The 16,161-nt window shown below is 33.9% G+C and overlaps 1 protein-coding gene across 3 annotated transcripts in view; it reads left to right on the forward strand.

Moving 5' to 3' along the window:
• Positions 1-15: 15 nt before the first annotated feature.
• LOC106051253 (dynein axonemal heavy chain 12-like) overlaps positions 16-16,161 on the forward strand; it is a 73,448-nt gene continuing 57,302 nt past the window's right edge. Inside the window, exons 1-15 of one of the 3 annotated variants that reach the window (XM_056027428.1) lie at positions 16-57; positions 2,239-2,531; positions 3,286-3,385; positions 4,502-4,531; positions 5,705-5,894; positions 6,949-7,024; positions 8,084-8,242; positions 8,691-8,774; positions 8,926-9,040; positions 9,554-9,745; positions 10,146-10,299; positions 11,552-11,643; positions 12,395-12,573; positions 13,486-13,621; positions 14,464-14,589. In XM_056027428.1, the coding sequence (XP_055883403.1) occupies positions 2,275-2,531; positions 3,286-3,385; positions 4,502-4,531; positions 5,705-5,894; positions 6,949-7,024; positions 8,084-8,242; positions 8,691-8,774; positions 8,926-9,040; positions 9,554-9,745; positions 10,146-10,299; positions 11,552-11,643; positions 12,395-12,573; positions 13,486-13,621; positions 14,464-14,589 (1,890 nt within the window). In that variant the 5' untranslated portion in view covers positions 16-57; positions 2,239-2,274. Of the gene's footprint in view, positions 58-77; positions 168-2,238; positions 2,532-3,285; positions 3,386-4,501; positions 4,532-5,704; positions 5,895-6,948; positions 7,025-8,083; positions 8,243-8,690; positions 8,775-8,925; positions 9,041-9,553; positions 9,746-10,145; positions 10,300-11,551; positions 11,644-12,394; positions 12,574-13,485; positions 13,622-14,463; positions 14,590-14,971; positions 15,004-16,161 lie in introns of those variants that run through there. The other 2 variants (XM_056027427.1, XM_056027429.1) reach the window with 2 other exon arrangements.

The raw sequence follows: 16,161 nt of genomic DNA on the forward strand, positions 1-16,161 counted from the left end.
AAAGAAAACTGACAATGCAGCTGCTATGGACGCGGCTTATTTGCTTGCTTTAGACATGTATTATTGTATAGAATCTAGATTTATATACTAGATCTATAGATCTATTCTAGATTCTTTATTGTAAATAAAAACAAAGAAAACAATTAGTGGAAGATCCTCTTATTAATGTATAATTGTATAACATAAGAATTGGTCATTACGAAAAGTCTATATCACTCTTATGTATTTTTAATAATTTTATTCTAAGTCTCTAAGAGTAAGACTGTCACTCTGTCACACTCTGTGAGTCTGTCAGTCTGTGTCACTCTGACTCTCTAATACTATGTCTAAATTATCAATCACAATGCTCTAGTCAGTCTAGATTATGATACTAAGATTAAGAATTAGAATAGTAAGATAAAGATACTATCAATAATCAATCATTCAAATCAATTTGGAATTTATCAATGGCTAGACTGCTGCAAGACTTAAAGTTAAAGCCACCCAATTTTCACTCAACATGTAAAATGTTTGTTTGTTTTGTAAAATGTTTTACATGTTTCAGATGTTCCTTCAACTCTGAAGGAACATCCGAATTATGTCAAACATTTTTTACAAACAGAGTTGAATATATTTACTTCCTAGTCCAAACCTCCCGCAGGACGACGGGGGATGGGAGCGGGCAGGGTTTGAACCCTGGACCATCGATAAATCTGAACGACAGTCCAGCGCTCAAACCGCACGACCAGGCAGCCATCCAACAAGAGGTCTAGAATAGACTGAATAGTCTAGATCTAGTCTTAGTATAGTACTTATGAGATATTCTAGACTCTAGAGAAATAGTCTAGATTCTATATAGATCAGAAAATCATAAATGGCTACGCTTTTAATAGTCTAGATTTAGAAAATAGGATGCTGACGAATTTGTGGGGAGCATAAGCACAATTTGTATAAATATTTTATTATTTATAAATACTACTTATTGATATTTACTAGCAAGCCTACTTGATTGAACACAAATTGTGTAAAAACAATTAGATACTTATCTAAATAATAGATCTAAATCTATATGCAAAATTGATATTTCAACACCTGTTTATATTGTGCTGCCTCCTTCTCTAATACAGGGTTCAATCATCAATAAATAGGCCTTTATAGTTAAAAAGTACTCATTCGACCTCCCCTCCAGTCTGTCTGCCACTAAAATAAGAGCATGGCGATTGTAAAACAGGAGAATATGATTTGGAGGTGCTTTAGATGGTATCGCTTCTTCCCAACCAATCCTAATTATATATATTTTATGGATAACTTACAAAATAAAAAAAAAAAGATTAAAATCATTTAATTTTAATTATATATATGACATTTAGTGACATTTCATTACATTCTGATGAATGAAAAATTCAGCAATTAATAAATATAATAAATGATTAATAGTTTCTACTGTAATGCTCCCTCAGTCCATCAACATATCTTTTAGTCACATATTTTTAGTCTTTTTTTAAAAATATTCCATTCTTTTTTTTTTTTACCAAGCTTATATCAACTCACTTTGTCTGTCTGGTAAAAAGTTTGTCAAGTTTGTACACCTTACCTCTTCATCAACCAATCCCGTTCAAGTTTAAATTTTGCACAATTATTTCTTGTACCTGACAAAACAAGAATCAATAAAAAAAACAAAAACAAATTAGTTAATTAACTATTGGCAATTAATTATTTTATTTCATATCAAACAAGGGAAAGAATTAGCCCACTTTATACTTTGTGTAGAGAAATTGGTCATCACTTAAAAGTTTGAAACTAGCAAAGATAACTATAAAACCTATTTTCATAAGCATTTTGCTGGCACAGTGTTAGTGTATTGGCTTTAGAAGGCTTGAGCCCTCAAGTTTGAATTGAAGTCATACATTTTTTAAATAACCTTCACACAGATACCCCCTTCACCCCTTCCCAACTGGTCCAGACAATGATAGGATCATAGCACATTGAGAAAGCTAAAAACATTAAATTGCGCTAAGCAAAAACAATTTAAAATATTTCTAATCACACTGATTTATTATTGTTAGTCTAGATCTATTATAAATTTAATTACATCCAAATTAATTGATACAATTACACTTTGTATAAGCTTTTTTTTTTTTTTTTTTTTTTAAAATATTTTTTAGGTTTTTCTTGTTTTAGATATATTAATCTAGATCTAAATTAATTTATTGATCAAGCTCTTGGCTAGTAATCATAAAGTTCATTTTTATTTGTTAGGTTTAGTTAGAGGAGGCTTAGCTTTTGAATAAGAAAATGGAAAAAACAAAATCTAGAAAAAAACTAGATACTCTTGAAAAAATCAAGATACCTCCATCCAGTCGAAGGGCCACAACACAATATGAAGCATCCACCAATTTTATTGAACGTATCCGCGGATTTAAGCTTATAAATGGGAAACCTGTACTGCCACCTATAATGAAAGATGATATTAAGCATGACCAATGGATGAACAGTAATTTGATGCATCACTCAAAAGTGAAAGCTCAACATGAAAATCTCATGAAGTATTAGTAAGTTAAAGCTGTTGTCTAGATCTATTTTCTATAAACTTTTACTTACATTGTTTCTCTATCTAGTATAATATGCAGAAGTTGTAAAATGACCTTAATCATATTTAGGCCTACTTTTTAATGTTTTCTGAGTAAAATGTTGGTTTTACATGTTTCGCATGTTCCTTCGGAGTTGAAGATAATCTACTTCCTAGTCCAAACCACCCACAGGATGATGGGAGATGGCTGCAGGAGGGTACGAACTCTGGACTATCAAGCTGACCAAACGACAGTCCAGCATGCATACTGCATGACCAGGCAGCCATCAATGTATTTGATAATAATAGAAAATATTTAAATAAAAAAATGCAGCTTATAATTTCCTTGTCAAAACCTTCTATTCAATATTGATAATAGTAAAATACTATAATACAATGGGAAGGGAGGGTCTCCCCAAAAAACCTTATAAAAATGTAAATGCATCGATTTTTTAAAAGTAAATTGAACATAATATTTATAAGCTTGTTCTTAAAGTAGAATTACAAGCCTGAATTCTATATCAGAAATATTCAGGGATGAGCACAGATATAGATACAAAAAAAAAGAGAAGAATGCATTAAAATAAATTGGGAGGAGGGGAAGGTCAAGCTATTAGAAATTGCAATCCAAAAAAACAACAAAATATTTAAATTTAAAAATAAAAAAAATAAATTTGTGTACTCTTTATAAGTCGACTAATGACCAATGTTTCATTGCACAATTTTAATGTTATTAGCCAGTGCCAAGCTTTGAAAGACGCAGGAGAAGAGAAAATGAGATTTCACCAGCAGCAGCTTCGTATTAAGCAGGACATTGAGCCTCCACTGCGGCGAGAGGTACAGGCTTAAACAAATAGTTTTGAATTTTATTTATATGCTGACAGGTAACTTAAGAAACAGCTCCCCTGATTAAAACTAAGTAGACCAAAGTTATGCAACAATAACTTTCCTAGCCAGTACAATGTATTTTTTTATCTAGATTGTTTGTACCTTATTTTCTTGACTTGACTGTAAAGTTTCAGATGTTCCTTTTGTGGGAAGCGTGGTCGAGAGGCTAAGTGCGCTTGAACTTGGCTTGTCTTGGCTACCTAGAAGGGGGCTCGAGGTTCGACACCTGACTCGGGCAGAGTTGCGTTTACTGAACGCCTAAAGGCAGCACGGAAAACCAACTCCTAGATACCCCCCTCCCCCCCACTGGTCCACAAATGAGATTGGACCAAAACGCTCTGAGCATGCTATAAGCATGAAAGTAGGGCTATATAAAAGCCATAATAATAGGAATAATAATAATCAAGATTATTACATCCTAGCCCAAACCTCGTGCAGGACGACAGGGAGCCAGAGACCATCTCATGCCATACAACCTGGCACCCTTTAATGGGTTTTATGAAACTGTGTGTTTTTTGTGTCTTATTTATACAAATGTAATCCTTTTATTGTTGAAAGAAAAGACATACTGAAGATACTTTCATGTATTCTGAATAAAATGGCCCACATTGTAATGCTTCACCTATATAAATATATATCCCCGCTTATGCCTTATTCAAGTTGAACAGTTGGGGCACCACACATGATCTGTCAATCCTCTTTCTCCATTCCTCTCTGTCTTTTTGCCTTGGACAGAATCTCTTTCAATGACAGGCCTGTCCGTTGTTTTATGGTGCCTTCTCATCGCTTTCTGTGTCTGTCTCTTCTTCTTTCATGGCACTGTTCCTTGAAGAAAGGTCTTTGCGAGCCCTGACGACTTTGTGATATGGCCATAAAGTTTCGGTTTGCTTTTTTCGCAGTTAGCAGGTCATTGTGGGGCTCAAATGCCTTTGTGATGTTGTTTCTAATCTCTTCATTTGTGATGCAATCTTTGTAGATGATACCTAGGATCCTTTTGTAGCATCCCAATTCCTTTCCTACGATGCTCCTTTATATATATATTTATAATTGTAAATCTTTTTTCAGTTCAAGCCTTCAGAGGATCATTGCTTAAAGGTAAAGAATATTCTTAACATTGACTGATAAATCATTAATTCAACATGGTTATTTAATTTCTTTCACTAGTTATTTTTTTAAACAAATTTTACGTTTTTAAATCCGAAAAAAAATGCTGAATTTTGAAGTAATACATATTTTTTGTTCTCTAAGAAGTCAGACACCACTATTGCTAAAGAATTTTTTAGCAAAAATAGTATTACAAGTTTTCCATCTAAATTTAAGAGTCTTTAGGTGCAGGTTCAGTAGAATTTATTCATCTTTTTTAACGTTGGTATATAAGGGTGAATTTGCCTAATATGGAACAAAAACTGAAGCTTTTGTTTTTCCTAATAGATGCCTGGTACATATTAGAGCTGGGTGGAACATTAACCCTGTTAAAAAATTGTGGCCTTTAACAAAATGAAAATTTAGGACCTTCTCTGCAGTCACACATCTCACTGTACAGGATGATTCTTAAAAACAAAACACACTTTTTTCACTCAAAGTATTTATATGTCCAATCTACATATATGTTAGTAAATATTGAAACCAAATATTGCTCTGGGGAGCACAAGTTACTCATTTCTACAACATGCAGCAACATATTTGGTTCGGTACTTCATTTAATGTGACCTTTACTATTTTAACTGTGAATAGACCTTGATTTAACTGTATAGAATTTAGCCCTTGTTATGTAGAGACAGAGTAGTCCTTAAGGGACTGCAGGCACGACATGGCCTTAATTGTGCTGATGTACCTAAAATCAAAATCAAATCATTTAATGTGACTCTAAGTTGACATAATTTGATAGCAACTCAAAATGCTAAAAAAAAAGTACTAAAACAATAATTGAAAAGTGGTTAAGCTACTTCATACACACTTTAAAAAAATGAAACCTACTATTGATAAATGTGGCAGCACTTAATGATTATAAAGAGACTATATCTAGAACTTATCAATAGTACATGTACTTGTTTTACATATTTCAGTACGTTTTACATATGTTCCTTCAGAGTTCAAGATAATCTACTTCCTAGTTCAAAAGATGACAGGGGATGGCAGCGGGAATGGTATGAGCCTGGGACTATTGAGACAACTGAACAACAGTCCAGCGCACATACTGCGTGACCAATCAGCCATACTCATTCATTCAGATATTTATTATTTTGATACTGATTCTAAATGTTTCAGTTAAACTATCTGGCACTTAAAAAATTCATCATGAACACACCAGTTGCACCCATGGATCAGACCTCCCAGGAGCGCATCATGTTGCTTATCCCGGAGAAGTTGCGTACTGGTCCTGAGAAGCAAAAAATGATAAATGAACTATTTACAGAGGTGAAAGAAATGTTTGCCAAAAGTATCCAGCTGTCCAACAGTGAGTGAACTTAGATATGTACTAGTCAATCAAATATGTGTGTAATAGTCACTTAGATATGTTTATACTAGTCAATTAGATATGTGTGTAATAGTCACTTAGATATGTGTGTAATAGTCACTTAGATACGTTTATACTAGTCCATTAAATATGTGTGTACTAGTCTATTAGATATGTTATGTAATAGTCAATTAGACATCTGTACCACTCAATTAGACTTGTGTATACTTGTCAATTAGATATGTGCACTAGTCAATTAGATATGTGTACTAGTCAATTAGACATGTGTGTATGACTCAATTTGACATATGTGTACTAGTCAATGAGCTAGAATTGAAGAGCATAAAGTAACTGCATATGGTGTGGTACTTTTAGTTCATTGACCATGGAACATAGTGTTGACACATTCATCAATTATATATATTAAGTGTGCTCAGACTTAATTGATATGAACAATTTTGATTTTTTTTTAAACATCACAATTCATCGATATTCTACACAGTCTAGCTTTGTATTTCTATCATTATTTATCTTATATATACTCACAGCACTCTAGTTGTACCATTCATTTATTTGATGAACTTTGTCTGGTTTAAAGCATTTTGGAGGGGGCCGGGGAGAATAACAAATAACCTTTTCATCAGCTCATCTTTTCTTTTTTTTTTTTCAATTTGTCTCTCTTGATTTTCACCTCTTCTGTTTTAAGGTACTTTTTTTTTTCAATTTGTCTCTCTTGCTCCTCCACTCTTCTGTATGAAAGGTATTTTTCTCTTTTTTAAAAATTTCTTTCTCTCGCTTCTCCACCTCTTTCAAAGGTATCACCCAAAATAACATGTTGATATCTTCTAACACAAAATTGTTCACTTGCACTAGACACAGTGCTGGGAAATTGTAGGAGTCCTTACTATCTTAAAAATATCTCTGCTCAAAATTAATTGTAGGTATAGAACAGTACAATACAACTTTGTCTTGTAGTTTCTCTTCAGGTTGATTGCAAATGCATATATATTTTGATCAATTATTTGCTATTTAATTTTTTTTGCCAACTTTCCAGTTCAGCATATCCTCATTAAACCTGAAGTGAAAGGATTAGAAACAGAGAAGGCTGGCCCACCTCCTAGTGAACCTTTGTAAGTATCTGATCATTAACATAAATAAGCCTAAATACAAAGTGACTTATCAAAAGATTCATCACAACTGGACTTATTTAATCTTTTTGTTTTAATTTAGCAGGTGTAAGAAGAAGTAATGAAAAGTAATTTAAAAGCTCCCCTTTCTGTTTATTATTTAACTCCTCTCCATAATTATTTTCCACCTTCCTGAAGAATTATCTATTTGGCTACTATGTATTTCACTACCCTGTTAAGATTAAACTTCAATAAAGTTTTTGTTGTTGATTAGAAAATGTTATATTTGGTATAGAATTCAATAAGAATTCACACCCTTTTAAGATAAAACAAATTAATATTTATAAAAGTAAAAAAAAAAATTATTTTGGATAATGGACATTAAAAAATAAAAACTTGTCGACTTGGGAAATGTCCTCCAGATATGGTGGGTACCGTGGAAATAAAATACCCAGCGTGTACCAAAATCAAACTTGCTGCCATGTATGGAGGGATCTACAAAGGCTAGGGCACCTTACCCGAAAATAAAGGCAGCTATCTAGAGAGCCAGAAAGGGGCAGCCCTCCAGATGGTTATGTGCAGGGCTAACAACCCAGTCATATAAAAAATATTGTAACGAAAACTAAAACACAAATAAAAAACTGGACTGATAACAACAGGAAATGACCTATGCGTGGAAATGGACTTGATGACAGCCAAATCCAGGCATGGAAACGTAAAACACTGGTTAGATCATAATGGAGAGATGTTCTATAGGTGGCTAGGGCCTTTCATCAGCTGTGGCGCCTATGGGATGGATGGATGGGTCCCTCATGAAAAAAAAAGAAAGATATAAAATAGTTGATAATTTTAACAGAAACCAGCAGCTCATGATTGTTTAACCAAATTGAGGTTGGAAAAACAGTGCAGGAAAACTAGCAACAAATGTAAACACAGTGTCTACTTTCTAGGGTAGAAATGTACCCCCCTCACACATATACAATGCCATCAGCATTGTCAATGTTATTACCCTGCAGTAGTGATTATACAATGTTACCATCACTTTGTCCTGAACTATTGCAGGGGTCTCAACTTCTGTAGACCTTGGCACAAAGACTACTTAGAGAGAAGAGCAAAAATATTCCAGACCCTAAATCTTCTCAATCCCACTCACACAGCTGTATTAGAATTTTGTCAACTGACCATTTCTAGATACAGTTTGCTGGATATTTCCAGTTACAGGTAAGCAATTTTTTTATTAGGCTTGTTGGACAATAAGACAATGTACGAATATGTAGAACGGTAAAATTGTGCTGAAGGATTTTCTAGTTTATGTCCTTGAAGGCTTTCATTATTAGAACAATATTTTAAACTGGAATTATTGGAATTCAACTTTGTGCCTTATCCCTTAAGATATATATATTGTTATATCCCTATTCGCGACGCAAAATGGTTAACTGTGTGTGATCAGCTGAGATATGTGACACAGGCCAGTAATACAGTTTAGTGTGCTATATTGATAGGCATGGGACAGTACTGGCATGAACCTTAGCAGTGTTTACAGAAGGCCTGATTAGGAGAGAGAATCGTAACAATATATATATATATATAAAGTTCCCCCTCAGTTATTGTTAATGTTTGTTATGACTAATGTAAATTGGCATTTTAATCTATTTTGTTTTGATTTCAGAAATATGGGGGTCATGACCTTAGAACAATATAAAGAATGTATTGATAAAGATTTGACTCATAGTGAACATAAGTTTATGAAGAGGTAAAAAAGTGTCTTTTAAAGTTGTTAGTAAAATGATGAATAAAAAGTTAAACCTGTTTAATAAATCTTGTTACCAAAAGGCAAAAAAATAAAACAAAGTTTATTTATGTTAACACCTATTTTAATATATTAATTATCTCCATTTCTACAGCTGGTACCCCAAAGTTTTAAACATTTTTACTAGCCAGATGAAATCAAAAAGCTCTGAAAATCCAGAAAAAATGGATTCATTTTTTAAAAGTGCTTCAACACTTATAGGAATTCAGGTTCGGTATACATTTGTATGTGTTGCATCTCAACCAGTTAAAAATTTTTATTGAGAAATATTTTAAATTTTTTAATAGAAAAGTTAAGTAAAGTTCCCCTTTCAGACCTTGTTGTCTATAGGACAGAATGAGAGTGTCATGTGGCTAGCACAATGACCAACTGCCTTTACTTTTCCCCAAATAATGTCAGGTGAGCTGGGTGGACTTTTATTATTTAATGTAATCAACTTTTAAAAAATTGAAATACATTTCTATGTAGACTAATTTGTAACAAAATATAAAGTATTGTCCTGGCTTGGATGTTTTGTGTGTTGTCTAACTATAACATTACTTCACTTATTCTACTGTGCAAGTTCAAACTAGCCAAGGGACATCAGAATAAACAATAATATACTTAATCAAGACTTATCACCTAGTCCAGTCATGAAAATCACGCACATTGTTTAAAATGTTTATTGCATTGTATATTGTTCATTGACCTAGTTCATTGACCTAGTTTGACCTATTTTACAGATGAAGCAGATGCTAGTTAGCACTTTAAAAAAATATGAACGACTTTTTCGGCCGGAGAATAGTCTGAAGCTTCCTTTACTCCAACTGACTATTGTTTTTGAAGGCAATGCATTAAAGTTCACCAACACCATTGATGATGTCATCAGTGCTATACTTTACTATGTGCAGCGTTTGGAAGAGAGCCTAAAAAGGGTAATAAACTAAAAAAAAAACAAATGTTCCTTCGTGTTATAAATTAGATATGCTAGAAATGTTTTTAAGTAACCAGATGCAGTGCATTCAGCTTGGCTACTAAGCCTACAACCAACTAAGTGGCAATGGTTATTGTTATTTTTTTCATTTTTTTTCAAGTTTTATTATTCTGAGCCAAAATGAAAATGTCAAAGAGCTCAAGGGAAAATTTTTAAAGGGGCATCATTGCTGACTCTCAAACCTTTATATAATTTGCGTGGTTCCTCTGTTGTTTTCTATTAATAATGGGAATGTTAAATGTTGATTACTTTTGGTCTTCCACATTGACCATATATTGCTTTTCTCAATTTCTTTCCCATGGTGTTGACTTTATTTTTTGTTTGAATGTATCTTTCTGCAGGTGCCAACTGTAAAAGCTTACCTAGAATGGAAGCCAGATGAAGCCTACATTGACACATCCATATCACCTCATATCACTGAAGAGCTCAGCCACAAACTGAAAGAGCATGTTAGAAGATACTTTATAGATGCAGATGAGCTTTTGGACAAACTAAGTAAGCGTTTTTCAGTTAAAACCAATACTGACTTGCAACAAACTTCAAATGTTAATTAGCTCTTTAATACCTTATAATTCTTTCCAGTGTTCTTGGGCCCAGTCCCCAGAAGTTCTTTCCAGTTTTTTTTTGGGTCAAGTTCCAAGTATTCCAATTTTCAGCATTTTTCATCCATTTTTCAGCTCTTTTGTTTGGTCCAGCTCCCATCACTTCTTTGCAGTTCTGTTGGTTCCAGTTCCCAGCAGAACTTTTAAGTTCCCAACATATCTTCTTACAATACATTTTCTGCTTTAGCAGCTCTGTTGGTTCCAGTTCCCAGCAGAACTTTTAAGTTCCCAACATATCTTCTTACAATACATTTTCTGCTTTAGCAGTTCTGTTGGTTCCAGTTCCCAGCAGTACTTTTAAGTTCCCAACATATCTTCTTACAATACATTTTCTGCTTTAGCAGTTCTGTTGGTTCCATTTCCTCCAGAAGAAATGAAGAAACTAATAGTGAATAAAATAAATCAGAAATGGACAAGCTCTCATCCGAATCACATGAAAGATGATTCCTGTTATGAGCTATCCTGACAAGATGAACATCTAATCTTTTGACTCAGGACCGGATACAACAGAATGAGACAACATATGTACCGGAAGCTCAAAATTGGAACCAGTGAAATCTGCCTGTGTGGAGTGTCACCAGAGAATGCTGGCCATGTCCTTCAAAACTATTCACTTTACCATGAGGCCCCTACAAGACACTGGCCCCAAAATGCCCCAATAGAAAGAAAACTATTTGGAGAGCTCCCTGATTTGGAAACCACTGCAAAGTTCATCTCATATATTGGTCTAGTTATCTGAACGCTCCAACATAACAATGAGAAAGAGGAAGAAGAAGAAGAAGGTTCCAGTTCCCGGCAGTACTTTTAAGTTTCCAACATATCTTCTTACAATACGTTTTCTGCTTTTACAGTTCTCTTTTTTTTTTCTATTTCTAATTCCTTTTTCTTATTGTCAAGAGCTCTTTCTGATTCCCAGCAGTTTTCCCTCTCTCCACCACCCAGCTGTTGTCTCTTCTTTCTATGCTGGATGGTCATGTGAAATGTGCTCTGGACTGTTGATGGTTATGTGTTCTGGACCAGTCACTGATTTCTAGTTTGAACCCTGCCTAACACTATCCCTAATAATCTTCATCTCTGGAAGGCACTCACAAGTCAACACTCTTTCCTCTAGCTTGTCTTTTATATTTTATCTTCCTATGTTACAGCTGGAGAGTTTGGTCACATTGTCAATGGAGAAACTGATAACAATATCAAAGAATATTTGAAAGATGAACATTCGTTTGAAGAACATAAAGAGGTACAATAAAAAATATTTTTTTCCCTTAGCATTCTTTAATTATCTTAGACATTTTAATTTCATGTACATACATTTCTTGTATTTGTCTTTGAATAGACATATTTTATTTTATATGAATCCTGTTTGAAAAGGAGACTTAACTAGCAGTAAATTCCTTACATGACTGGCTGCCTGGTCATGTGGTATGTGCTCTGGACTCTGTTGTCTCAATGGTCACAGGCTCAAACCCTGCCGACTGCCATCCTTCACTATCCTCAGGGTTAGGATGGAATAATCTTCCATGCTGTTCATTTTCAATCTTGCACTAAAATTGTTGCTACTTGACACATCTTCAGTCATACACTAAAATTGTTGCTACTTGACACATCTTGAATCATACACCAAAACTGTTGCTACTTGACACATCTTCAATCATACACCAAAACTGTTGCTACTTGACACATCTTCAGTCATACACTAAAATTGTTGCTACTTGACACATCTTTAGTCACACACTAAAATTGTTGCTACTTGACACATCTTAAATCATACACCAAAACTGTTGCTACTTGACACATCTTCAATCATACATTAAAATTGTTGCTATTTGACACATCTTTGATCATACATTAAAAATTGTTGCTTCTTGAATCGTTCACCAAAACTGTTGCTACTTGACACATCTTCAATCATACACTAAAATTGTTCCTATTTGACACATCTTCAATCATACCCTAAGACTGTTTCTAGGTGAGACCTCTCTCTGTTTCAGTACATCAATGAGTTCTATATGATCATATCAGAGATACAAAGCTTGCCGTCAGTAGAGAGCTTCCCCTTGCTGACTGTTTACTGTGATGAGGTCAAGGAAAGTCTAGTTAAGCTGTCACGTGAATTGTGTCATGGTCTCCTTGTGGCTGTGATTGAGGAACACAAAAATGAGAACATTAGGTTAGAATTGCTCTCCCCCTTTTTTAAATTTTTTAATTCAGCTAGAAAACTTTAAAACTTCTGTTCTGTTCTACATTTTTGAAATGTTCCTTTTGAATTGAAGTTACTACCTCCTAGACCAAACTTCCCACAGGATGGTGGGGGATTATGGCAGACAGGGTTCGAACCCAGGACGACCATTGAGAAGACAGTCCAGAATGCATACCATATGAGGTGGCAGCCATCCTTCCAAGAATTGAATGTGAAAAAAAGATGACTAATTAGAATTTTTCTTTCAAATACTTTAAACTGTAGAAAGAAAAATAATGAGAATTAAAAAGGTGAAGAAATGGTTTGCACAATTATTGAAATAATATTTAATATAAAATTACATATTTAATATGTGTGGCCAATAGGACAAGTATGCTGGAACTTGGCTTGCCTACCCACTAAGGGGGCTTGAGGTTTGACACCCAACTCGAGCCGAGTTGTGTTTACTGAGCGCCTAAACCTTCTCCCACATACCCCCTCCCCCCACTGGTTCATAAATGAGCTTGGACCATAGCGCTCTGAGGATGCTATAAGCATGAAAGTTGTGCCATATTAAAGCTATTTAAAATTAAAAAAATAGTTTTAAGATATGTAGATTAATACAACAAATGTAGATTAATACAAGAAGAATTAAAGTTTTATATACTTGAATAAAATATTATTTATGTAAATCTATGTGAAAATATTGAAACACAAACTAGGAAGTAAATTATCTTCAACTCTGAAGGAACATCCATAACATGTAAAACAAGCAAATACTATATAATGCTTGGTTTCCTTGGATTGATCCTTAATAGCTGAAATATATCATTAACCATATCTTTTTAAACAAAACGTAAAATTCATTTGTTGATTTCATTCTTATTAATTAATTAATTGCAGCATCTGTCAAAAGTTTGAAATTATCAAAGATAAAGCAGAACAGGTGCCCAAGACAACAGAGGAATTGTTTCACCTGAATAGCTTCATGGAGAAAGCTCGCAGCAGCGTCATGCAATCTTTGAGATCCAGAGTACAGGTAACATCTTTACATTATACCTTTGTAGCTAATACTTTTGTGTCATGATATTTTCTAATGCAAGATTTCTTTTTTGAGAAAAGTTAACTTTCTATTATCAGCTTATAAACCTTATAGGATTTGCCATTCTAATACAAACAAATAGTTCTATGCTTGAGCTTGTAAATGGAAAAATATTTTTACACTTACAATTTAAACTTAGACCATTAGATTTAAATAGGTGAGGATCTTGGGGAACACATTTTCCATGGTATTTTCTCTAAAAGACCTATATGTTTCAACATATATGTTGTGGTCTGTCAGAAGTGTCACTATAATGTAGGATACATACATTACCTGCACATATTTTAAGTTAAACTATAAGCAACCATTTTCTTTTGATTTTTTACTGTGTGGGCAGGGCTTACACCAGCTTCGGTTGACTGGCCAGGAGAGTTTGGAGCAAGTAATGTTTTAATATTTTTTTTTTAGCCTTGTCCTCATCGTTTGGAGGTGCACTCATTAAAAGAGCTGCCCAACAATTCGATTGCCTGTGAGGCTCCACTGCTGCATGGTTTCAGTGGGCATGAATAAATTGCATAAGCTTCCTGTGTGTGGGTTTGCAACTATGTCTGACTACACCATGCTACTTGACAATAGTCGAAGGACTTTGATGTCGAATTTCGAATAAATGGCGCGCTAGTATTTAGGATTTCCCCCCCCCCCCCCCCACATGAACTTAACATTTTTGCCCGAAGCCAACATGTAATAATATAAACATGTAATAAAGTTGAGTTGTTGATTTACATCTGTAATAACAGTGAGTTGTTGTTGAAACATGTCAACATATTGCACCATTCCAGGAGTCAGCCAATCGAGTGATGTACCTCATTGACAGGTTTTTCTTCAGTGAAGAAGACATGCAAATGAACTCACAGGTGCTCACTTGGCCTGACAGAATTGTTCCCATCTTTGACAACAATGATATTGTGAGTTTATTCCCAAGACTGATGTATTTTTACTTGATGCATTTTTCTCAATTTGGTTTTTCTCTTAAAATCTTAATGCAAACTTTCAAGTAGTGTTTCCCTGACAGAATTGTTCCCATCTTTGACAACAATGATATTGTGAGTTTATTCCCAAGACTGATGTATTTTTACTTGATGCATTTTTCTCAATTTGGTTTTTCTCATAAAATCTTAGTGCAAACTTTCAAGTAGTGTTTCCCTGACAGAATTGTTCCCATCTTTGACAACAATGATATTGTGAGTTTATTCCCAAGACTGATGTATTTTTACTTGATGCATTTTTCTCAATTTGGTTTTTCTCATAAAATCTTAGTGCAAACTTTCAAGTAGTGTTTCCCTGACAGAATTGTTCCCATCTTTGACAACAATGATATTGTGAGTTTATTCCCAAGACTGATGTATTTTTACTTGATGCATTTTTCTCAATTTGGTTTTTCTCATAAAATCTTAATGCAGACTTTCAAGTAGTGTTTCCCAGTACTTTATAAGTTTGCTGCAGTGCTAAAACAATTAAAGTAATCCTTTCATACCTTGCAATCTATGAGGCAGAGTCGGGTGGACTCTGGGATGTCCTAAACATTTTGAAATTCACAAATTTTCATTGGGATTTAAACTCGGGAACCTTTGTTTCAGAAGTAAAATGCTTTATCACTCAGCCTCTATGCCCCCTTACTAATATCTTAAGATTCTAAAAAAATTTATAAATAATGCTAAATAGTTTCATAAATATTTAACATTGAATCATCTGTTGGCTAAATGGTGATGCACAGATATCTGCTGAGGAAACTATAAAAAAATCAAACAAAGCATTAGGATTTATTAAAAGAAATTTCTATAAATCAAATAAGAACATAAAACTAAAATGTTATTTAACCTTGGTTAGGCCAATAATAGAATATGCATCCTCTGTTTGGGACCCCTGAACTCAAGAAAACATTAAGAAACTGGAACAGACACAAAATAGAGCAGTGAGATTCATAACAAACGAATATTCACATTTGATTAGAGTAACACCTTTAGTAAAATCACTAAATTTAGAAAGCCTTCAGGACAGAAGACTCAAAAGTAAAGTAGCAATTATACATAAAACACTGAACCATAATCTTCAAATACAAAAACAAAATTTAATAAAATACTCTGAAAGACACAAAGATAAAGGCACATTCCTCATCCCATATGCTAGGACAAATTTGTACAAATACTCCTTCTTCCCTAGTGCTATTAGAGCATGGAATGGGTTGCCTGAGCTAGCCAGGAAAACCAGTGACTTGGCAGAATTTAAGTCATTGGTTAATATGCATGACTAAATGCATGACGCGTAGGACGTAATCATCTTCTTTTTTGAAGTAACGTCTGTATTATATAAGATAAGATAAGAGCTAAAAATCTTTTTTAAAGATCATTTGAAAACAATTAATGTCTTTTTTAATTTGTATGACTAAGGCATGAGCCTGCTCAGTAGTTATGGGTAATTGTGTTTGCTAAGAATCTGTTCATCTTTTATGGATACCTGACATTAATTAATTGTTGGCT

Source organism: Biomphalaria glabrata, chromosome 4, assembly GCF_947242115.1.
Source record: "Biomphalaria glabrata chromosome 4, xgBioGlab47.1, whole genome shotgun sequence".
Taxonomy (NCBI): Eukaryota; Metazoa; Mollusca; class Gastropoda; family Planorbidae; genus Biomphalaria; species Biomphalaria glabrata.